This window comes from Falco biarmicus, chromosome 9 (assembly GCF_023638135.1).
Source record: "Falco biarmicus isolate bFalBia1 chromosome 9, bFalBia1.pri, whole genome shotgun sequence".
Classification (NCBI taxonomy): Eukaryota; Metazoa; Chordata; class Aves; order Falconiformes; family Falconidae; genus Falco; species Falco biarmicus.
In genome coordinates, this window is record NC_079296.1 from 4,740,076 (window position 1) to 4,765,307 (window position 25,232).

The window sequence follows — 25,232 nt, forward strand, 5'->3', positions numbered from 1 at the left end:
TTTTGCAACTTCTGTGAAGGATATTTTTTTTATACCTAAGGCCCTATTTCAAACCTCTGACCTCATTCCCATAAAGCAAAGCAATTTCATTACATCATAGCTGTGCAATTTGACTTTTGATAGCTGACATTTGCATTTATGTTGGATCCATTAAATATTTGCTTAAAAAGCTGCCAGGCATTTACATGTTAGCATGTAAATGTTAATTAATTAAAAATTGGTATTCTTTTGGCCTTCTTGCTGGCAGTTTTGTTGAAAATGAATGAATTGTAGTTTTCCCTTCTATCGTCACCCTCTGCTTGGTTTCCAGAAAAAATGATTAACGATTATTTTTTTTTGCCTTTGCAGCTGCAATATTTGATTGCAGTCTGACTTCACTAGTGATACATACGGAAATATTTCTGCAGTTAATTGGATGTTATCAAATCCACAGCAGGTGACTAAGACTGTACTCAGACATAGCTGTTCTCCCTCTGTTGCAGTGAGCAGGATCTCTAAGGGCAGATTCCTCTCCATGGCACTTTCTCCCTTTGTATAGTGATATTAGTTCACAGTTTACATTGTCTAAATAAATACTTGAGGAGTTTTGTGTCCAGGATCTGCTGCCATTGACTTCTTTGGAGGCACTGTAGCTTCCATGCTGCTCCGATTAAAGTTATGTTTCAGATAAGTTAAATGAGACTTGTATGAATCCTTTGGGGTGGGAAAGGATCAGCATATATTTGAAACATACGATATATCAATCTCTCACAGGGTGCTTATTTGCAGGCTTCATATACATGTTGAGTATTTTAGCTTAATATTTATTATCCTTAGCAATGGCTAACCATCTTTGAATCCCACTAAATTCCAACCCTAGCTTCTTCTGTTGAAACGCGTTAAAACACATCTTCGGTTGCTCTGTAACTTTAAATTGCCTTTTTTCCCTCCCTGAACCTCTTCTGTCACCTATCTTTTGCCAGCAAGTCTTGTGAAAGCAGCATCCCTTGTGATTTGGATCAACTGACTGTCTGGCAGCAGGACTGCACGGCGCTAGGGAGGACCCCTCCTGCGGGCAGCCAGCCAGGGGCGACTGCCGAACCCCCCGCGCCTCACCGCACGGTGCTCAGCAGTAGGATGCTTCGTGAATGGGATGGAGAAAACCTTCCTCTGAGCACGCTTGGAGAAGGGTAGCACCAAGATTAATAGGAATGTTTTCTTGGTGCCGCAGGCTCAGGAGCTGCGGAGTGAAATTCCTTGCTCGAGCTTACCCCCTTGGTAACACCTCAGTGACACTGATTAGTCATATTAAAAAGGAAAACAACAAAGGTATAACAGCCCAAATTTTGTAAAATGGCTATTTTTGCACATTGAGCCTCAGATGGTGTTTGACCCTTAATACAGATGGTTTCACTTAATGTATTTTGTTTAAACAATCCCTGTTCCCTGGAAGTGGTTTCAGAATAGGCTGTTCCTCATTGCTGTTCATGTTTGCTTTTTCTTATGATATTATAAGAAGCTTGAAGAGAGTGGATTCAGAAAAGGGCCATAATCAGTGTTAACAGGCATTTGTGGAAGCTTTTGTATTTTCCAGTTTAGGTACTGCAACTTTGTTGACTCCTGGTAGCTTTCAAAGCGGCAGTGCTTTGGAGCACTTTTGTCCTGAGGCTGTAGAGCTCCCTACATTTCTGTTACTCCCCCTCCTGCATTAGAGACCTCAGGGGGTCCCAGCACATTTTTATGGAACAGCTTGTCATCTGAGATACCTGGTTTTCCCCCATGGGATTTGCTTCGTGGTGCTTCAACACACGAAAAGCTCCTCTTTCTCCTGAATACAAACAAAGCGTTTCTGTGCGGGGCAGGGGGTGGGGGATTTGCCTGTTATCTTTGGATCTAGCTGTTTTTCATGTCACTTATAATTTCCGCATGTGCAGGATGTGGTGTTGATATTGAACACACCCTGGGCGAGCTGTGAAAAGTCTGCATCAAGCTCAACATCAGGAGCCTTTATATCGTGCCCTCTGCTGTAGCCATGCTGCCGTGAGGCAGCTCCACTTGATGGAAGGAATGTGAGTGCCCTGGAAGTACATGAAATACATGTGTTTTATAAACTGGAAGCTGGTGTATTGGGTGTGTTACTGAACGTTTCACATGTGTGGTACCTTCTAGCAGTGGATCGATCTCAAGGCAGGGACTTGACTTTGTAGTTAGCTTGTCCAGAAGCCAGGTGGCATGAAAATCTTTTACACTTGGAAAAAATGGAGGCACAGGTTGGGTGAGTGTTTTATCTACAATTACAGGAGAAATCTAAAGAAGAGTCGGAAATAAAACTGTGGCATATCTTTTCCTAGAGCATATGGTTTAACTGAATGGTTAATTTTCCCTTTATTTAACTTTTTTTTCCCCCAAATTATTTTAATCTTAAAATCCAGACCCCATTTGAGGGTTTGGCAATGTAAGCAAAAGTGAACCGAGCTACTATCAGCTCTTTCTGAAACAATAACCTGCTAATGCTGCAAGTAACTTTGTGACATCTTTTAGTCACTTCGGGTACAATTAAAAAATGAGAGATCACATTGTGGGGTTTTTCCCCTGTGCTCTTCCTTGATCTTATAAATGGTACGTTACATGGGTTAAAATCCTTTTGTGTTACTTTGTCAGGGTCTTCTATTAGCCATGCAATATGGAGCGATACACTGGCTGCGTCCCCCCTTTGACTCCAGAGCTGCTGGAGACTTCTAGTCCTGTTTCTTTCTCCAAACCTTCCTCTACTTTGAGATTAATTTTAAAATAGGTGCTTCTGGCACCCTAACTGTAGTGCGTGTTTGAGAGATTAGGGGAACACAGCAGCTCTTTTATCCTGTGAAAATCCTCTGGCCACATTCCAGGTGCTAGATTTGGAAAGACTGACCTGAACCAGGAGAAGGGAGGAAGTGGGGATGTGTGGCCTAACAAAAAACAGTTGGCTTTCACTCTGGGTTTTCCTACCTCTTATTGGTTCAAGCCAGAGCCTTCCTCCTCCTCTAGTGGTTCATGTTCTAGACTGCTTTTGCTAGTTCTCTTTGTTTTGTAGGCTTTAGTCTTTGTTCTTCTAATAACTTGATATAACCTGTGTAACTTGGTTGGGCAGGTGTGGAACTTGCATAGGGAGTCTTGAATACACCATGTACTACTAGTGAAGTTAAGTCTGGGCTTCTGCACTATGTTTCAAGTGTCTTCCAGGTAAACCCAAATTTTTATGGTAAAGTCAAACAAAGGAGTGTCAAAACAAAAGAGTTCTACCTGGGCAGTATGTGGTATTTTCCGTTCCTCTTGCAAGATGCTGGGAGAGACATACAATTTCAGAAAGTGTTGGATATTGTTTATTTTTGTTGCATGATTCTTCTTTCATGGAGAAAGCAAGAACAAGATAAAACAGTAAGAGCTTGTACTGGAGGCTCACAATCTGCAGCAGTAACATGGAATGTACCTGACTTATGTATTGCTGACCTGAGACCTCAATAGTTACTGGAGCTTGATCAGAAATGGGAAAAGCTGTGAATTAAATTACAGGGCGGTGCTATCTTCTGCCTGAACTTTGTTGAACACCCCCTGAATCAGGAGAAGCTTACAGAGGAACTTCCTACTCCAAAATGGTTTCTTACAAAGCTGCGTTTTCAGAGAGTGGTGTCTCTATTGCAGCACTGTTGCCTGTCTGGGTGTCTGTTAGCTCTCTAGGAATTTGAGGCATTGCCTTCCTTAGATGCAGACTGGAGCGTGGCCGGTTACTCAAGACTGGCTGAAGTACTTCCATTTCAGGTGGAAGCAGGTCTCCCAGTGCTGAATGCCTGTGGTCTATTTGACGGTCTCTGAATGATTAATGAAACACATCTATAGCTGGTCCACTCCTACATTCACATTTAAGTCATTTGGATTGGTTTGTAGGGCTTTCAGTGGGAAAGGCTGGTAAGATTAAGCTGTCCATACAACTCAATACTTGCCAGTACAGGTTACTTTCTCAGTATTTTGCATTAAGAAACAGCTCTCCTGGCCCCTTGGTGATGCCAGCGCTGTTACTTGTATGAACAGGTAGTGGGGACAGTCTTCACATTCCTGAAGTGGGTCACCACATGGTTGTGTGAGCCCTGGTGCCAATGAAAAGGAAATGGGAAAGGTGGGACCAAGGGTCTCTGGATTTAGATGGGATCAACTGGCAGAGGTCCCTCACTCCATGTCAGCATGATCTCTTCCCAGAGATGTTTGCCTGTAGCGCTTCTGCTGCTTGCTGCCTTGTGCTCCATTGTGCAGATCTTCAGAGCAGTCACAGGTATTTTACTTTTTTTTGTTACTTATTTGTTTAATCATCTGTGCAGGTCTTGAAAATCTGTTTTTCTCTTGTGAACAGTGAAGTGACTCAGCTGAGCCTGAAATGTAAGATGCGGCAGCTATAGGGCTGGTGTGGAGCAGGGTTGGATAGCTTATAGGGTGCTGACTGTTGCTATTCATTTATACTTCTGCACTTTTCTTTATTTTCTGTCTGGTATGCGGGCAGACAGAATCTACAATCTTTATTCATGCCAACAGCTGTAAACCTCAGACCACATGTAATATATCTGCTCTGTGAAATGGCTCTGATTAATGATGGGCAGGTAGGGTAAAGAGGGAATGAATAGAAAGGAACTCTGGATTTCTCAAAATAGACATAGGGGCAGAGTTTGGTGTTACTGGAGATCAGTAACACTGATTTCTTTTTTACACCTCCCTTCTTTATCTTACCTCTTTTGCCTGGAAAGGCAGAAAGCATGGAGGTATTCCACAATCTCATGCTATTTTATAAATCTAAATGCAGATATGATAAGCATTATACTCTAAGCATACCAAGGAAACTCATCCTGAAAGGGTTTAATTTTAGAACTTTTACCCCTGATGAATTCAGCATCAGACATTTGCTTTGTCTTAATAGCGCAACCTACAGGGAATGTTCCCCAGTTTTCTAAAAAAAAAAAAAAAAAAAAAAGTTCAAATTAAAATGTGATCTTTCAATGTGTTTTTATGTTTAGGAATCAAAAAGCATTGTTTTAAATCCTTATGGAAATTTAGCACTAGGTCTAGCACTTGAATTGCATTTTGTCTACACTCAGCAGTGCAAGACTAAAATGGATACTTTTTTCTGCCTTCTTGCTGCAGTTGGACCAGGATGGAGGTCAATATATACATTTTTACATTTGCCTTTCTTCACAGTGAAATAGCTTATTTTTGTCTGAAGTTTCAGCCTGTTGGCCCCAGTCTTCATAAGAGAAAATACTGGTCCTGCCTTTATGTCATAGTCCCAGCAGGACTCTTAAAACTTCTTATGTTGTGTCCTGACAACAAAATAAAATACTGAACTGTTTGGAGGGAACCATTGCTGCAGGCAGTTCTAATTAACTGGAAGCTTTTCCTTTCTGGGAGTGTATATTTAATTTCTTACACTGGGAATAATAAGCAATTAGTGCTATGGAGCACAAGGCACTTCACTGGCATATCTGAGGGAGGCTGAGAGTAGATACTGAGGGAGGATAAATACTGTAATTAAAATCAAGTGATTGTAGATGATTTTATATAGCATCTTTTATACTTATATAGTTGCTTTTCTATTTATATAGTTATAAAGAGCTTCTACTTTTCCAAAATATTATGCACTCCCTTGTGGATGTAGTAGTGGAATCTTGAATTCCTGATCAGAAGGCACTGTTTTAGGTTTTGGGGTTTTTTTTGTTTCTTTCTTAATTGGAAAAAAAAAAAGTACACTCATTACAGTGTCAGGAAGTGTGTATACTGTGCTCCTGCAAAGGTTTCTGTCCGTCGATACTGATGCTGTTCAAAAGCACAACTCTGTTTAGGATTAGATCCCTAGAGAAAAATTCTCTTTGCCATTGAATTTATCCTAGTCTCCTGTTGCAGTGTGTTACTTGAAATTTTCTGCATTTTGGAAAATGATTGTAATCTGTGCTGAATTCAATGCTGAAACAGCTTAGGTGAGGGAGGACTGAAGGTGCGGTGTATGGCTGGGTAGGGAGCCCTGAAACAGCAGTGAAAACATTAAATACTGCTGTGAGACCTCCTTTGCGTGATCTGCCTCAGGGCAGAGGAGCTGAATTGCTACTAGGTTTGATGGATTATTTGTTTATTGATGGATTATTATTTGTGTGTGCTCTGCGTGATTTTTTTCCTTTGCTTTCCAAGTCCTTTGGTGATTCCTGAAGCGGTGCCAGCAGCAAGCGTGCTGCCACGCTCAGAGCTGAGCCCCGAGTTAAACTCCGCTTGGGAGAGAAAACGCAGCACAACGGCATCGCTGGGGTGGAGAAAGACGTTCCAGCTGTTCCAGTAACATGAATTTGATAGCTGATGCACAAAAGGTGGTTCATACTGGGCAGAGCGAGGGTGCTCCGTACAGGTCGGTGTTGCCGCAGTGTGCCTGCCCAGACGTGGGGAACATCCCCCCCCTCCCCCGTGTGCGGGCCGCCCTGCAGAGCATCCCCCCCTCCCCCGTGTGCGGGCCGCCCTGCAGAGCATCCCCCCCTCCCCCGTGTGCGGGCCGCCCTGCAGAGCATCCCCCCCCTCCCCCGTGTGCGGGCCGCCCTGCAGAGCATCCCCCCCTCCCCCGTGTGCGGGCCGCCCTGCAGAGCATCCCCCCCCTCCCCCGTGTGCGGGCCGCCCTGCAGAGCATCCCCCCCTCCCCCGTGTGCGGGCCGCCCTGCAGCCGCGGGCGGTGCGGGACGAACCTCCCTCCATCTCCCTCCCGATCCTGCTGGGCTGAGGCAGCGCTGGATCAGCGAGGCTTGTTTTCTTTCCTTCTTCTCCCCTTCTACCCCCTCCTCATGTGTAATTTGATCTCTTAGGCCTGGTCTTCTGCTTTGGCAGATTTTTCAGCTCTTGGATGGAAGAAATTAACCACTTAGTTACTGTCAGGACGAAAACATGTTTTACTGGTCCTCCTGGCTCTTCCTGCGGACGTGCTCAGAATTACACAAAATAGCCCGTGAAGTCATCAGCTTTGAGCTCCCCCCTTTAAACCTCTTGTTTTAACTTTACTTTTTCATCTGCATTTCCTTGCCTTTTCATTTAAAAGAAAGACGGAAATGCTCCCACTCAAGATCTGAGTCAGTATTTGGCAAAGAAACTTCTCTAAAATTTATTTTCTGATACTTTCCAAGTATGTATCTTTTCTGATTGTGTCCTGGCTTTCTGTGAGCCCTCTCTGCTCTGGTCTGGCAGAAAATGCTGAACTTCACTAGGATCCCTAAACTGATGTTACTGTACCTATTGCACAGAAACCGTCAGTCCCTGCTCCCTCTTTTACAACCTTAATAAACTGCCCAGCCAATGCATGTTAATTAACTATAGTAAGCAGGAGTTTGTGTGATTTTTGTGTCTTTAAGGTAAGCAGCTGTTTTTTTCAGATCTGAAAAGTGCCAAGATGCTTCTTTCTTTTTCTTTGTCTGCAGATGTTTCAATAAGTGTTTAATGGAAGAGGTCCAAACCTTTTTCAGTGATTTGTGAAGAGCCCCTTTGGACTTGAATTTAACCTTGCAGGCTTCAAATGCTAATACCCCAGGCAATTCCCTGTGGAGCTCACAACCCACCTTGTTTTTTCACATGAGTGTGCTGAAGACAAACCCCCACTGCAGGAATTTAATAGTACCCTCTGCCTTGTTACTACCTTAAAAAGTAGGATTCTGCCCTGTTGCTTGTAAGGAATTTCAAATAGTTGAACATCCCATCTCTGAAATCACCACTTCTTAGCCGCCTCCTTCACTCATGAAAATTGCAAATAACAAACATCTGTTTAATCCAGGAGAAAAAACAACAAATGCACATGCTTTATTGCACAATCTTTTGGGTTTCTGTTGATGTGTACAGTCGACTTTTGTAACCTGGCTTTTTCTTTTTTTTTTTAAAAAAAAGTTTCTTCCTGTGAGAGTGGTACTTGCTAAGTCCAAGTGCCAGGAGTGTTAATATTTTATTGTATGTGCGGATATCTCTCTGTGCTCTTGCAGGGTCGCTCACACTGTGCTAGATGGTTTCTGAAGGACAGAAAACACTCTTTGTTCTCAGGTGTTAACTAGCCTTTGTTCAAATTAATGTGTGGGCTTTTTTGTTTAGTGGTTTTTTATTTATTTATTTACAGTAATGCCTATTGTAGAATGGTCGGAATAGTAGGGAGAGACTTTTGTTTTTAACATGCTGTTTTAACTAGGTATTGTAAACATGTCAGCTGAATTTTGGGAAGAGCTTAAATGGCAAGGTAAATAATTGTGTCTCTAAAAATGTTGTGTATGTGAATTGGAAAAGGAAAGGCAAAGATGTATACGTAAAAGGCTGGAAGGAAACAGACGATGGCAACACTGATGGAGTGGTTCTGAGGTAGGGCAGTGCTGGAGAAAGTCTGGGTGGCATTGCACACCGCTGAAGGCACGGAGGTTCATCTGAGCAAGGTACTGGGCAGAGCAGTAAAACCACTTGAGCCCTGTTTGTCTGGGTATACATTACTAATGACAGTGGTATTACTGATTGCTAGTGATCACCAAGTGGTAGTTAGAGATCCTTCTGTGTCTTGGTTGCTTGGGCTTTCTCTTTAGGTGCATGAACAAACTTGGAAAGTTTTACTGGGCTGATGTAGTCATTCTATGTGCAAATACCATGATTCTTCTCACCCTCTACCTGTGATGTGGCAGGTATTACAAACAAATCACAAACGTCATCACCTTTTTGTGTAGTGCTGTCATTGACAAGTAGGCTGAGAATATTGGAGTATCCTGGAAGACTTGTTTTCACTTGTCTTTGGAGTAGTTAAACCATCATCAAGACTAAGGGGCGACTGACTTGAGACAGTTGTTTAAATTTGAGGTGGCTTTTATGGGCTGGGTGTGGGATGTGGGCTCCACTCTAACCCTGCCAATCTTGGGCTCGAGTTCTGCCGTGCTTTCTTTGGCATACCATGGTAAAGCTCTCATGACTTCATGTGCATGACCCACTGAAGTTGTATTAATTGCCAACAGTTTTACAGGACTCCACCAGACGGTGTTTTGTGCTACACGTGCCAAGAAGGTGGAGTTTAGTAGCCAGGATTTTAAAGCTGCTAGTCCTCTCAATCTAATACACACCAGTATCTTCCCAAAAGTTTGCTACATTGTATGTAAGAGTGGATGGAGGCATGTAATGGTGGAGGACCTGAAAACCTGAAGGAAAATTGAAATCTGTCAGACAAAGCTGGACCAGGCCCCAGGAAAATAGGCAATACTGTGTTTGCTGTCGGATCAAAGCCCAGCTTTGTTACAGCTGTGTCTGTAGCACATGCTGCGGTCATTCATGGATTTCAACATAGGCTTCTTTGATCATTTTCATATACACATATATTTTTAATCAGGTAATGGTGTTAGAATGTGTTAGTCCACTATGTGAAAGATGCCATCGGAAGAGAGCTGTGTAGTACGGCAGCGCTTTCTGACATGGACCTATTTTTAATCCTAAAGACAGTGGCCAGTGAATGCCCAAAATCACATGTAACCTTATCACTTAGAAAGAAAAATGTGTTAGGAATTAATGTGATTCTACATTTCATTGCTCCATGCATCCAGAGACAACAAAGTGCTTTACAACCAGTGTTGAGTTAGTCTTTTAACACCTGTGGGGAAATTCTCAGCTGCATTTACAGAAGAACAAGATAAGGCACAGGTAACTTGCAACTGTAAGGAAGAATCTGTTCTTCTGGTGTGCTCCTTTACTCCTTTGCTTTAACCACTAGTTTGTGCTGCTTCTGTTTCAAGTGACTTTTTTCCATCCCAAAACAGCTGAATGTGCCTATCAAAAAATGCCCAGTGGTTGGGGCTTCAAACTCTGTTATCTTACCATGTTTCAGAAGAGGATTTTAAAATAAAATTAAAGCTTTGCTTTCAAATGGGTGACAAGCGCTCAAGCTGTTTTTAATGATATCGCAACAAAATTTACTCCAGCTGCTGACATTGTGGGATCATGCCAAAACTCACTTTCTGTGTTCATGGAGGCCAGTCCTTTCGCTGCTGCTGTCATGTATGTGTGTGATCGTTCTCTTTTGGAAAAATCTGTCCTCAAATTTTGGGTAGCTTTAAAAAAGTAAAGAATATATAGCTGTCTGCTAGAAGAACCCCAAACATGAAGGCTGTTGGCTAAATAGGTTTATACTCTTGTATGAGCATGAACAATAAAGACTAATGGATACTGGATTGCATTAACAAGAGCAGAGCCAGCAGGTCCAAGGAAGTGATTATTTCCCTCTTTTTGGCTCTTGTGAAGCCACATCTGGAGTATGGCGTCCAGCTCCCTCCTTCCCTGGGGCAGCTGCTGACACACTGGAGGGAGTCTGGTCGGGGCTGGAACAGGCGATGCCCCTGGGGCTGCGGGAGCTGCCTTCATGTGGGGAGGAAGAGGGGACAGAGGGGGTCCCAGTGCTCTTGTAACCACCCCACTGGTGGCTGGACAGGCTCTTCTCAGAGGTGCACAGCAAAAGGAGGAGAGGCAACACTCAGAACTTCACAGCAAGGCAAAGCTGGATAGATACAAGAGGATAAAAAGTCTTCTGTGCTGCCCAGCAGACTGGGTTAAAGTTTAGCTGCAAAAAGCCTGGAACAACCTGATCTAGATAGATAGCCACCCTCAGAGCAGGAGGAGGTTGAACTGGAGACCTTCCGAGTCTGCTCCCAACCAAAATTGTTTTGCCATTCTGCAACATGAGAGCCCAAGTTGAAGGTTGCATCAGTCACTCTTTAGTCCAAAAGTCTGCACGCTTTTCATGACTGATTTTGTTCTAAGATGTGTATATGACAAACAAACATGAAAGGGATTAATAGATGTCAGCCGTTAAAAGTAGCAGAGTTTGTGTGACACTACCAATATGGCTTTTATTTTTGTATCACCAGTTAATTTCGTGGCATGCAGGAAAAGCAGAGGGTGTTTGCTTAAAGTATTTGCAGTTTCGTTTGCCATGACACAAAGGAGGAAGCATTGAAGGATGACATTTGTAGCAAAGGGACCACACAAGCTTGTCTGCATGGAAACATAAATGGAATTAATTTGTTTATCTACATAGGGAGTTATCCCAGGATAGCTCTTTGTGTTTAACTCCCGAGTGGATGCATTTCTCCTACAGTGGGTTCTTCTGCAAGCAGGTTAATTTAATCTGAGATGAGACATTCTTCTTCTGGAATAAGAACCCCAGGAGTTCATCAGGAATGTAACCCACATTAACTCTGCCGGCGCTTATTGTATTAACCTTAATTGTAGTGGGTGGGTGGTGTTTGTGGGGGGCAGCCTTTGTGCAGCCTGGAGAATGCTATGGGGGTTCCGCATTCCTGCAGCTGAAGGAGAAGCAGGATGGGGATGTTCCTCACATGGAAAAAAAGTTATGTGCAAGATGCCTGGTTTGCTCTTACCAATGTTACTTCATCTCAGTTCCCTAAACGTGACACTGAGTCTGAACACGTAATGGCTGAGCTCCTCCTGTGATTTATATAACCTTTCTCCTCCAAATCTGCTTTTAACTCATCTTCCCCACCCCCACCCCTCCCAGAGCAATTCTGCACAAGTTCTCTGTTGCAGTCTCATGTGAAGTTAGGTGGACAGGCAACAAGTAGATAGGTATTGGTTTCTCTTTAAACCCTTGTGCTTCCATAAAATAGAAATCCTGCTCCAGAAGTGGAGAGAGGAGGGCAGAATGTGGGGACAACTGCATCGTCTTTCTAATGCACGTGCAGGCTGCAGAGGTGGGGGATTGGAACTGTAGCCTCATCCCTTTGCTGGACTGTGTAAATTGAGGAAAGGGTTAAGGTCTTTTGCTGTTTTCTGGTTTATTAAATGGGGATATCCATGTTCATATTTTGTGAGAAAAAGCGTGAAAGCATTTTGAACATCATGCTGTCCTTATCATGATTATTTCACTGCTAGAAACGGTGTGACTTACGGTATTTTAAAAAATGCAAATAACATTATTGCAGTTCAGTATGCGTTGAGAGACCAAGGATTTCTTTCCAATCTGTCTTTCACGTATACACTCCATGGATCAGAAGACTGAGGCAAAGTAGTGCTGTAAAATAATGTTTAAAGAGTCTGAGCGATGTTTGCTGTTTCGGAGGCATGCTCCTCAGATGTTGGAAGCATGCAGAGTTTCCCCTAAAGTATTGAATGTTTGAAAACGTTGGAGGGTAAAAGCACTAGTGAGTCAGTAACCTTGCCAAAATAAACTGTCAGATGTGGAGGGAAGTTTTCAGGGACAAAAATGAAGATTTGCTGCATTTTTGATCCTGTGTGTGACACACTGAGTGAGTGCTCCACATGTTGCAGTGGAGTTTGTGATAGGGTTGGCTTCCCAGGCCATTTTCTCCAGCCTCTCTATTCTGCACCCCTGATGAACTGTGCGCCCTTGAGCACCGCTTGCTCGAAGCAGCAAAAGCACCCCAAGGTTCAGGAAATGAAAGGGGATTTTAGAGTGGAAAAAAATGTATTTGTATATGCGTCCAACTTGCTATCTCCTATATGTATATGTACACGAAATTTTATATATACACTCGTATAGAATATAAATACAGAAACAAAAGTGATGGTTGTTTTAAAATGAATTCCCACAATCATGCTAGAAAGTAATTATAAAAAATGGAAAACTGGAGAGTAGTAATGGATGTGTAGCCTTCAGAAACCTGCAAAGGAAAGGCACAGTTTGCAGGGGAAAGGAATAGTAGATAGTGGGAGAGTGAAAACTTTTGGCCTCTTGTGCAAGCAGAGTAGTATCCTGAAGTGTAATTACATCAGCTGAGATTTGAATCCGTTTGCCTGTAGTTATCGCAGAGGTGTTAAGACAGCATCTTTTGGGAAGGACCTCCAGCTCCCCTGCGTTTCTGTGCTGGTTTTACAAATGGGCACAGCTCCCAGTTTGCTTCTCCCTGTTACGAGGCGCCGTATTTAAACAGTTCCCTTAATACGCTGTGAAATGACACACTTTTAAGACTGACTGTTGCTTATGATTCATTGGTTTAACAGACCCGCGCACAAAGCGCCACGAGCACCAAGGCAGCAGCGTTCTTCTGTAATCCTGCCTTTCCCCCCTTCCCCACCCAAGGAGGTCTCTCGCAGGCAGGGGGGACTTGTTGATTGTCACCCTCGCCTCTCCGGCGCTGGGAGGGGAGGCAGGCAGGGTGCAGGCAGGCAGGCAGGAGGAGGGTTAAGGAGCGAGGGCGTTGCTCGCCTGCCTGATGTCATGGAGGCAGGCAGCGGCTGAAGGGGGCCCTTTGTTGGCAGCGGAGTCCCAGCAGCCCTGCCTGCACCCAGCGCCCGGCGGCATGCGGGCAGCTGCCGCCAACTGCGGGCACGAGTGACTGTCCAACTTGGTTGGCTTTGCTTTTTTCCGCTTGCTTTATTTTCCTGTTCTTTTTTTCCCCCCTCCTCTCTCCCGCCAAAAGAGTTGGGAAGGAGGGAAGATGGCTGGAGTTAACTCCCCGGGAGAGGAGATGCGGGGCCCCAGGATTTTCCGCCTCTCAGGCTCGCCCTTGTAATGGTTTTCAGAGTGCTGGATTTCTTAGACTTTCCCTGGATATTTTGTTTTAGACTTTTCCTGGATTTTTTTAGACTCTTACTGGATTTTTTTAGACTTTTGTAGACTTTTACTGGATAATTCCACAGTGTGAGAAGAAGCTGAAGGCGGGGGGAAGGGAAACCAGACAGCCAAAGCCAAACTCTAACAAATGAAAATGTTGGAGATTTGCTTGAAATTGGTGGGTTGCAAATCGAAGAAGGGGCTCTCCTCCTCCTCCAGCTGCTACCTGGAAGGTGAGTACCCAAGGGTCAGCCTGTGCCCACCGATGGCTGGGGCTGCTGTGCTCGTGGGGGGCACAGCCGACCCCACCGCCGTCCCAGACGAGAGTTTTATCCCATGCTTGCACGCTGGGGCCAGGCTTGGGGAGACGTTTGGTCCTGGCCAGCTTTAGGTTGGGCTTTTGCATGCTGGGGGTGAAGGAACCAAGCGGGGTACGCGGCATCCAGGCCCCAGGTGACTTTCATTAACTGCAGTATACAAAGGGAGAGCGGCTCTACCATTTATGGTTGTAAAATGTCAAGGGATCTTATTGCCGAGCCCATAAGCAAAGCCGTATCTTAAGGCCTCTGCTTTATTTTTTTGCCAGGGGAAGGATCTCCCTTATTTTGGTCGTGCGAGGAGGATGGTAAAACCAACTCCAGGCTCGGGAAGAAAATTTAGATGAGTCCATCAGTAAAATATTTTCAGTGTGTGTTAATACGTAATCTCTTAGTTCATTTTGGTTATGCCCTTGTTCAGTCTGCTTTCCACAGGCATTCATTTAACTGAATTTTCTTGCGTGTTTGCTTTTAAAAAGTGATTTTTGAGTCACACCCACGGTTATTTGTAGACCCTGAGATGTTAAACATATGGACATGACTAGTTTAGGTTGAAAGCCTGGGTGACAGAGGCATTGTGCTGGGCTGGGGGACTTGGGGCTGAGGTCTTGCTTGGCAGGATATTGAGCAAGTTCTTCGCCCCAGCGTGGCTTCGCCCCTGCTCGTGGAGCAACATTACAGGCCCCCTGTGCGGGGCCGTCTCTGGTGCTCTGGGCTTCTTGAACTTCTTTTGTGTTGCTTGATATTGCTTCAGTAAAAATAATCCGCATGCCAGGAGGACCATGCTAACTCATCAAATCAGAGGCACGAAAGGCAGCAGCTGATTTCCTGGGGCCTATCGCAAGTCACTGTTGCTCAACTCTCAAATATTCAGTGGAGAAATGGTCCTTGGAAATTCATAGGTTAGGAATCTCAACATCTACAGATGGCTTCTTGTGGCAAACCCATTTGAGGAAATTTCAGATCAAGAGTCTATAGTTGCATTTAGTGGCACTGAAGAATTTTCTGTTGTCTAAAATCAAAGAACAGTTTCCAGAGAACTTTTTAAATTTATTTAAAGTTTAGGAAACCTAATGGTGGGTGGGTGCATATGCATAATTTTGATCTTTCCTACGTGATTGAATTCTTCTGTGATCTTTTAGGTCTATAAAACCTCTGTCTGTCCCCTGCCTCTGGTACTGCTCAGGCACGGCCAGGCTGCCTGTTGAGGAGCTCTGAGCCATTCTGGGCCTCCTTTCTGCGCCCTTGGATCTTTCAACACAGCCCTGGGAGAAGAGAGCATCTGGGGCCTCTCTTCCCTGCAGAAATGAATGCTAAAGGATGATGTTACAAGGGTGTTACCCTGACTGTTTTTGCAAGTTTTCTCTTTTGTGTGTGTTACAACCACTCCCCCCTCCCCAATTTGCAATGCAGTTGCATAATAGGATTAGGGCATAGTTTGACTTGCTTGTATAGGCAGTATCAAGTTAAGAACATAATCGTTGACACAATAAATATTGTAGTAATTCCACCTTCTGCTTCCCAGAGGCTGTGGTTGCATATTTACTTTTTGTGATGAGATGGGAAATGAGCATTGAAACAATTTTTAAACAATCTTCTATCAAAGTAGCCCAGTCCCGTGTCTCAGCTCAGCATGGGGCAAACCCGAAGCCAGCATCCAAGCAGCTTGTTAAATGTGAACAAATGTGGCAACTGCATCCTTAATGCTGTGACTGTTGGTTAGGACACAGGCAGCCCAGAACCTACCGAAATCAGCTGTCGATCTCTTGAAGAGCAGGGTGGGAAGCAAGAATCTATACTCATCTGGGGGAGGGAAAAAAAGTTTTTAGAAAGGGTAGGATTTTCTGCCATCCCTTTCTAAAGCTGAAGGTCCCCACATGGTATTCCTAGGCAGGTTTCTTATTAAAATTATTGTGAGGTTGAAAGTGCTGTTGAGAACTCTTCAAAAGAAGAGTTGTGGTGGCTCGCCCCAACACCCTCTACTCCAAGGGTGCAAGTGAAAACCATTTGCTTGCATTACTCTTAAGAACATGACAAGTTTTTAAATATGGATTTGTTAATTTTTATAGAAACGACTTAAGCTTGGCAGATTGTGAGAAGGGGCCAAGGGTCAGAAACTAGGGACCATTGCTCCTGGATACCTGTGAGCAGCATGGGATGGCCAGTCCATTCCCATGCGCATCCCACAGCCTCGATGAAGCTTTTGAAAGGATTAAGGGAGATGATGGTGATATCACTGGAGGATTTAACTGTGCTCTTATCTTAGTTGTATGGGAAGCTGTTGAGGACATGAGGGGGAAGCTGAAGCTTTTTTTTGCTATAGTAGACTATGAAACCTTAAACATAACTGCTTAAAGGGTGAAAAGTCCATTAGTTGCGTGGAAAACCAGCTGCTGCCAGCAGGATAGATTAAATTTTACCTATTCCAGTTTCTTTCTTTGGTTTTCATGTGTTAACAAAAACACTACAGTGCTTTGTTGATGACTAGCATGGGACTGTAGCAAAATCAATCTGTTATATATTTAAACACGCTTCTTGAAAATACTATATTGAGGTTGGGTTTGGTAAAGGCTGATGTAGTGTCAGGCACATGTGTAGTAGGTACATGTCTTTTGACCAAGTAATCAGGAATGGAGTTGGTTTTTTTTCATGGTGGTCCTCTTCTGAAAGGCTTTTATGCTCTGTTAGGCTTGTTTGTAGAGTCTCTTTTGTGGTGGCGCGGAGGTATGGCAGGTGCTACATCCCATTGCTGTGCACTTTGCTGTGTGCAGGCAGCCTGCTTGCTGAAAAAGTTGAGACCTTTACTTAACTTGATCAAAAATAAGTTTAAACTGGCTTTAACAGTTACTGAGATTTCATATTGATGTTTGGCTGGCCATTTTTTGCTCTGGTTTCTATTCCCACTAGTAAATATTACTCAAAATGTGAGAGATCTGAATTTCTGTCATCTGCTTTCTCCTTTCTGCCTTTGCCAAACTGAATAATTCCTTACCCACTTCACACCAAGAAAGGGTAAAGAGTAGAAGGGACGAGGCACAGCAAGTACTGCTGCCAATCTGATCTGGAAAACAGAACGTGTCCATGTCCCAAATAGGGGCTGAAATAGTATTGCTGCCTTTTTGGGCTTGCCCTGCCACTGAAAGGCAGAAGCCTTGTTTAAAACCTGTCAGTGTTCTCTGTAAAGTTTAAAAACCGTTTTGGGGATGCTAGTAAAGTCCTTTGTTTTCTAACTGGAATTATTTCAGTCCTGCCAGCTGTCAGATAGTCTCTTTCTTGCTTTTTTTTTTTTTTGCTTTTTTTTTTTTCCTATTTTCCTTAAGAGTGTCTTGTTACAGCTGGAGTAGACAAGCCTGAGGAGGAGGAGCAGCCTGTAGCCATTGCCCTGTTCCTGGAGAGTTTCTTTTTATGCATTTGGGCACATATCGAGCCAGACACAAATCTGCAATGCCAGCGACTTGTTCTGCCCTGATGTTGGTGGGATCAGCAGGCACGTCTTTGGTCAATCCGTTAGGAAGAATGAGTGCATTAAGAGAGTGTTGCTGCCTCCCAGGGAAGAGCCTTCTGTTTGTTTCCTCTTTTCCTTGGCTATTTTCAGCTCTTCGCCTCTTGGCCTCTCATCTACCATCACTCAGTAGAGTTCTTGCTTTTAAATATGTTTCTGGCTTGTTAGTTATGTGGTTGTTCCAGCAGTTCTTGTCGCCTGCCCCATCCTTATTAAAAAATCTGGCTGATCGTGCTTGTTGCCATTTCTCTTGGGTTGTGGTGAGGAAAGGATTATCATTTCATAGGAAAAGCTGTAACTGTCTCCAGACCTAAAACTGGTCATCCGCAGACACGTTAGTACTTCCCTGATAGTCTGGGGCTGCTTAGTAAAACAGGGAAACACAACAGTAAATCTCAATGATTCTTGCTTGGTGTCTTCCCTCCCCAAGGCTCAGAAAAGGGCAAACTTCACTACTACTGCTCCCTTAGTAATGAAACCAAAATAAAAATGATAAAGGTAATGTTTTCAGAAATATACAAGTGTCATGGAAGCTCGCTTGGATCGGTTACTTTTCCCCCTTCCTCTCCCAGAGGTTATAATCCAAAGTCGGGCAGCAGCTTAGTAGCAGATTTGGGAGTAAAATCCAAATTTCTGCTGTACCCACAATTCCATTCCACACGTCTACACTGTGATCAGCTGGCTGCAGAAGGATGGTATTTACCGTGTCACTAAGGGGTTATAAATGGAATAAACTCAGCTAATGCACTTGAGTGGCACCTGCAGGATAATGTAAGAGGGAACTTTCAAGAAAACACAAACCAAATCAAAACAAAAACAACCAGCCAACAGCCTGCAACCAACAAACAAACAACAACAAAAGCCCCAAGGTGACAGAATCATCTCTTGGAGGAGTGGGAGAAGCCACATCATCAGGGGTGCTCAGTGTTGGATGAGATGAAATAACTGCAGTTGACTGTGAGGGCCTGTTTGTGCTTAAGCAGTGCAGCAAGAGCCATGGGTGACCTTGTTGTCTCGTGTTTGCATTCAGCAGATGTGGTTTTCATTGTTTAGAGTGCTGGAGATTCCTGGCGGCCGTTCGAGGAGGAGCGCAGCCTGCCTGCAGGGTGAAGGCACCTTGCTGGGGGTGGAAATAGGGTGGCACAGCGGGGAAACTGGCCCAGCACAGGGGGAATAGGTCTAGCTGAGAGAGGCTGGAACTAATTTTGTACTTCATCTCTGTATATAAATGCGCGATATTTTAAAAGTGATCATTTGTCCTCATTCTGGCTGTAAGAATATGAGCTTTCCAAATACCAGCCAAGAGCAGAAGCGATAGCCTTTGTTGCAGAAGATTGTATGGCCTGTGCTGTGGAGTAGGTGGCAGGAAAGGCTGATCGTGATCTCACTAAAGGGATGAGTCTGAAATAAAACATGAAATGAAACCTTCCTTCTTTTTGGAAAGATCTGGTTTATGGATTTTTTTATTTTTTTTAATTAATTCATATTCTGTCAGGCCTAGGGAATCTGTGAGGGCCACTAAGGAAAGACTGGGACAGAGGGACAGCTGCCTCATCATATGTGCTTAGCTGGGAGCATTTGGATGTAGTAAATCTGCATAGCTATTCTGCCATTTATCATAATTTCTTCCGGGGGAAAGGAGAGTAGCAGGGATGTAGGGGAAGGAGAAGCTTTAGATAGCATGTGTTGTACTTCTGAAGAGATTACTAGATGTATTCTGTGCTCCTTCGCTCTAGAAACCTTGTGGAAAAAATGCCAGCACAGTTTGTAAGACCACAGGATGTTTGTTTTGTAGGGAGACAGGAGGTCTCTTCCTTCCCTCGGGACTGCCCGCACTCAGCTGTGGAGGAGCCGATTGTAATTCTGTGCTTCTGCCTGTTCTCCAGCCCTTCCCTTAAATTATGAAGGAAATCTGCATGCATTGGTCTAGACCAGAATTGTTCATATCTGAGAACTTCTTACATAGTCCCTAACAATGACTCATGACTCTGTCTAAACAATAATTAGCAGGAGATAGTTATGCTTATGAAACCTTTTAATGTGCAAACATAAATATCTCCTGGTAAAAACTTAATTTAGTGCGGAAACAAAGACATTCTTATGGCAAATGCCTCAAAATAGAAGCTGCTGTTGTCTTATTTCGAAGCCTGCTGCGCTTTAATTAAGAGTTATCATTTAGTTGGTGTTAGTGGAGAATTGAATTACAGCGCTGCCTCGGGACTCCTCCCAGGAATCCAGGTGTCGTCCAGAGCACAGTTTGATCAAGGTAATAAATTACAGTCTCGCTGGGATGCAGCAGAAGATAAAGTGGACGTGTGGAAGGAATCACAGTGTGGAGGGAACAGATTGAATTATGCTTGCTTCCTGCCCCATTGCCGTGCCAGGATACCCTCCTGTAGGTGTAGCAGCCGGGCTGATTTATTAGGAGGAATCTGTCCCATTGAAGAGCTCAGCAGTGCTGTAAAATTGTGGCTAAAACCAGCAGCAAGAGCTGAAGAAGCTGTACTGTGTTGAAAAAGACCTTTAATACATATGAACAGCAACGTCCAATTCCTGCTCCGAAAGACTGTACTGTCTGGGCAAGTTTACTAGAGAATTGCTCAGAGGGGTAAATACTGCTGACAGCCGGCTGTACGTGGCTCCCAGATGGACATGTCCTGTCCGCTTCTCTCGCTTTATGGGTTTGTGTCCTGAGTCTGCTGACAGCTTCCTCTTGGGGCCCAGACCTTTAAAAGTGTGTTTTGTCACGGTCTATCAAGCTTCTGCCACACTCGGGTCACCACAATTCTGCTCTTTCCTTTACCCTGTTCTCCGTGTTGACTCAGGGCTTCATCCTCCCTTTCTGGCTGCCCTTCAAGCTTCATTCAGTCACCACCACCTCCAGCCCAGTTCTTAACTTGGGGGTCCTACCTTCTGGGAACACCAGCCCTAACCCAACCCAGGAGTTGGGTCTCGCCATCGTGCTGTCCTGCGCGGCAGTGTTCACACACAGCGCGTGTCTCTGTCAGAGTGCCCACGGCTGAGCAGGGGGTCAGCTTGGAGAGTACAGAGAGCACCAGCCCATCTATGTGTAGCCTCCTATCTATTCACTGGGGGACTTGTGTGGTTTTCCAGCTTAGCAAATTCTCATAATTTATTTAACAGCCCTTTCTCTTGTCAGTCCACGGGTTTGCAGACATTTATCACTGAGTCAGTGTTTGTAGGAATGTCATCGAGCAACACCAGCTTTCCTTGACTTTCGCACCGCAACTTGTGGGTGTTTTCGGTGTTTGACACAGTGTTGTCTCATGGTCTGAGTCAAAGCGCATACATTGGCATCCATGTGTAATGAGTTGGTCCCAGCATCGCTGCGGCCTGGGCACGAGGGAGGGATTCTTGCGGAGTGCTTGGCTTTCCTCCCGCATCCCCATCTGTGGCCGTGCATGAGCCGTCCTGTGCTGGGCTGCGATCGCGCTGCAGTTGGAGGGGAGCCTGCCTTGGATTTCCTGCCTTCCTGTCGAATCAGTCCCCCGTGGGCGACGCGTTTTCCTTCCTAACGGAGGTTACGGTCCATCCCACCATGAAGCATGTACTAGTTTGTGCCATATTTGGGGGAGAGCATCACAGCGTTGCTCCTCGCTGAGGTTGTATATCTGCTACTTGCAGCTCTCTGCTGTCTGTCTGTTCCAGGTGTTTACTGATGGTGTAACTCCTTGGAGTATCTCCAGTCACTGCAGCACCCTGTGTTTGATAAGGGAACTTAATGGGCTTGACAGGATCAAAGCGTTTTCATGGTAAAATGATTATAGCTTAATTTTCTGAAAGTGGATTTTCTGTTTCTTTTCTCATTGTCCCTCCTGAAGCAAACCCAGGCTATTAAATTGTATTCTTCAGGAAACAGGAGGGGGAAGTTTCAAGTTGCTTTAAAAAACAACCCAACACACCATCTTCTCTGGCTGTGGAATCATTTAGAAAGCAGAATTACCTGACTTCTCTGATTCACTATAACAATATATCTCCCTGTAGATACGGTTTGGCTAGGCAAACAGGCCCAACAGGGTCTGTCCTTGCTGTTTTGCTCTCTGCCCACGTATACAGTATTACCTTTTCCAAAGAATACAGTAAGACTCATGTTCATAAATAACCACCAAGAGAGCCTTTACCAGGGGTGATCTGACCAACACGTCGAGGACACCAGATTGTCTGTGGGTGAATAGTGGCATTTCCACCACCAAAGCTTAGAAAATAATGGGATTAGTTATTTTTTGTACGGTTGGGGTTTTGGGGGTGTGTTGTTGTTTGTTTTTTTTTTTTCTTAGCATTTCCCCATTGGGAAATGTATTTTGGACCTGTCCCAATCCACACTTGATTTCCATATGTTTTCTGGTGTCAATCGTATCAATTCTTCACTGGTTTACTAGTACAGCTTATAGTGGATTTCCAGACCAAACAATCAATAGTGTTAAAAGCATATTTTGGTGTGATTGCATCTACATAGCAGGCCCTTGCTAGTGAGTATTACAAGTATAAAGAGAGGATTGTGCTCCCAGGTGACCTGATAATGTAGAAAACACTTGGCCTGGGATTTCTCCCTCCAGACCTCTGCTGTGTTTGCCTGTGCAGAAGAGGGATTCAGCAGTGAGTGGGGGGAGCAGGTGGGGGCTGATGCTGAGTAATGAACAATTTCGTGGCACGAGGACTGGGCATGAGTGCCGTGTTTCCTGCCCCGTAGCTGCACTGCTGCGATGATTTGTGTGCAGTGCTGTGACCTCACTCAACGAACTCATCCAGATGGAAAATAACCCTTCAAAAAACAAGATTTTCACAACTTATTGCCCTGGGTTTGTGCCAGCACAGTCATCGTGCAGCTCCCAGCATAGCTCGGGGTGGCATGTTACAGCGAGGAGGCACAACTACCTAGAGCATCACTGCCCCAAACACTCGAATCGTGGTCTGGGGTGAGGGGGTTGCAGGAGCAATTGCAGTAAAACTCCCTGATGTACTTGGACTTGCCTGATGCTTAGTGAATATTACATGCCTAATGTGCTGCAGTGTACAGAAAACTTGGGCGGCTGGTTTTTACTCACCTGTGAAGCTCAATTTTTAGGAATCTGTTTTTTCCTGGAGGTATCTCAGGGTTCCTAAAAACGTAGAAAGGTTATTGTGCATAGTATGCTCGCCACTGTGCTCTGGTTTCAAGAGCAACAGGCAGGAGAGAGGGCAACAAAAAAGGCATAGTCTCGTATTCAGATAAGAAGAGAAATTATTAAAAACGCTGTGAAAAATGGAAGTGCATCCCTTGTTGGTAAATATCATGTCTTATAAGTCTTGCCCTGCCTAGCTGGCTGTGCTGCACGTTCTGGTGATTTCATTTATAGGATAATTAAGGGATTTACCTTTTAAAGGTCTTTAAAGGTCTTGAGTTTGTTTTCAAATCTAACCATTCCAGCAGTTAGGTATGAGCCAAAGGATTTACAAGCAGCAAACAGCCTACGTGAGCAGCATTTACTGGAGGGAGGGAAAGGGGCTTTTCTCTCTCCTGCATGCCATGGGAGGCAGGAGCTGGGGGCTCAGGAGCTGGGGGCTCAGGGCAGGCTGGGGACAGCTCTGGAGCAAGGGTGTTCTGCCTATGCGGCAGGAGGTCTGCATTAAAGAATTGTGCATATCTGTCCTCTGATGCATGAGGAGCACACGTGTCAAGCAACGATGCAAATTAGAAAATCAGAGTGCGTGGGTTAACCAGATGGCTTTTATCAGCAAAAATGAACCTGCTTTTTCCTCTCTCTCTCTCTTCCTTCCCCAGAAGCCCTTCAGAGACCGGTAGTGTCAGACTTTGAGCCCCAGGGTCTGAGTGAAGCAGCTCGCTGGAACTCCAAGGAAAACCTTCTGTCCTGTCCTAGTGAAAATGATCCCCATCTTTTTGTTGCACTGTATGATTTTGTGGCAAGTGGGGACAACACCCTCAGCATAACTAAAGGTAAGGTAGCTGGGCAGAATGGTACTGGGAGTGTGTGAGAAGCCGTAGGAAGAAAAGTCACTGTGGAATAACTGAATTATACACTAAACCCTATGGAATTTTTTTTTACTGTGGGAATTCTTCTTAAACAAATACAAATATTTCAGAGTCATAACCTTTTAAAAGGTTAAAACTGTCTGAAGCTTTTGCATTGGGCAAGAAACTGTTTGCTAAAGCTAAGGTCTCCATTAGGAGCAAGAATTTGAACTGAGAAATTAAACTAAGCTGATTTTAGAGGCTGGCCTCTGTCATTTTCATAGGCCTCCAAAACACAGTCCCTGTATGAAAAATGACTGCACAGATATGATGTTTTCTTACTTAGTCCTTCTGTTGCTCATGTGTACTCCAAGTCACAGCTGCTTATCTTGCTAATTGAAATGATTTTTTTTATTGTTTATCCATTCATGTTCTGTCCTATCCCCATCGAGCCAACTCAGTTCAAATAAAATTGCTGGATTCACTTTTTAAGCTCAAGCAGTATCAGAGCTGGTACAGAACTGCACGAGAGCCTAACAAACTCCTGAAGCAAAACATCTGACAATTTGGCTTTGAGGGTTCCACTCAAGCTTAAAGAAACACATACGCCCCCTGCTTAGTCAGATACCTATTCTTATAGGAGATTGTTTAATGATCTGTTAGCCAGAAAGAACCTATCTTTGCTCTCAACTCACAGGTTTGCCATGTCTAAATGTGTTTTCTTCTTGTGTTAAGGTGAAAAGCTCCGTGTCCTGGGCTACAATCATAATGGGGAATGGTGTGAGGCCCAAACGAAGAATGGACAAGGCTGGGTACCCAGCAACTACATCACCCCAGTGAATAGTTTGGAGAAACATTCCTGGTATCATGGACCAGTGTCACGTAACGCTGCTGAGTACCTTCTGAGTAGCGGTATCAACGGCAGCTTTCTGGTGCGAGAGAGTGAGAGCAGTCCAGGACAGAGATCTATTTCACTGCGGTATGAAGGAAGGGTGTACCACTACAGAATAAACACTGCATCTGATGGAAAGGTAGGCTGCAGGCTATTCAAACCATGAAAGAAAACCTTGCCAGTGTACTTTGTTCACTGACTGCACAAGGCCAGGTAGTTACAATTGAACCGAGCAGTTCTGAACCCTGCTCACAATGTTCATCATCTGTGGTTACAACAAACTGTGAGATTCCAACACGGCTATGACAAAACACTTTTACTCCTTTAGCAAACTGCTGGTGAGGTATACTACAGCTCAGCAGCAAAACACTTTAAGATGGGAGATAGTAAGAGTTACAGCAGAGCTGAATGTAATAATGTCATTAATAAGAGATTCTGAAGATGAATTCTTATCCCATATGTTCAGAAGATAATCTCTTTGCTGCATCAGAAAAGTCAGTGCCTGTTGCTAATAATCCTGTAAATATTAGGGACAGAATGCTTTTTGAGCTGTTCTGCAGTATTTTTAACTACTGTTTTGATTTCTCTACAGTATTTCACCACGATCATTGGAGACGGGTAGGCACTTTCACTTTTATATGGGCCCTGTCTCTATTTTGGTTGGTTGTTTTTTTTTTTCCCTAGATCGTTGTGTGCTGTAGCAGTGTTGCATTGCCGTGCTTTGTGGATGCTGCAGAGAAATATCAGCATAAAAGTGTAGTTTTCCACAGTTTTTTGTTTGACTTTCATGGAAACATTTCTACTGTCATCGGATTTTGGAAAATCTTGGTTTTTAATGAATCCATTTTAAGCAGTGTCTCTTTAGATCCTGCGCAGAAGTTGAAGTGTGGGTCTGGAGCATGGCTGTTGAGGCTCTTCTTGCCAGCATCTAGTAGATGACAGATTCTATGCCATTAAAGTACTTAAAAATTAAAAAATAAGAAAAATCA

General features: G+C 44.2%; 1 protein-coding gene across 3 annotated transcripts in view; it reads left to right on the forward strand.

The window, feature by feature from the left end:
- ABL1 (ABL proto-oncogene 1, non-receptor tyrosine kinase) overlaps nt 1-25,232 on the forward strand; it is an 82,750-nt gene that overhangs the window by 34,981 nt on the left and 22,537 nt on the right. Inside the window, exons 1-4 of one of the 3 annotated variants that reach the window (XM_056351979.1) lie at nt 13,252-13,794; nt 21,050-21,153; nt 23,163-23,336; nt 24,087-24,382. In XM_056351979.1, the coding sequence (XP_056207954.1) occupies nt 21,123-21,153; nt 23,163-23,336; nt 24,087-24,382 (501 nt within the window). In that variant the 5' untranslated portion in view covers nt 13,252-13,794; nt 21,050-21,122. Of the gene's footprint in view, nt 1-13,251; nt 13,795-21,049; nt 21,154-23,162; nt 23,337-24,086; nt 24,383-25,232 lie in introns of those variants that run through there. The other 2 variants (XM_056351978.1, XM_056351977.1) reach the window with 2 other exon arrangements.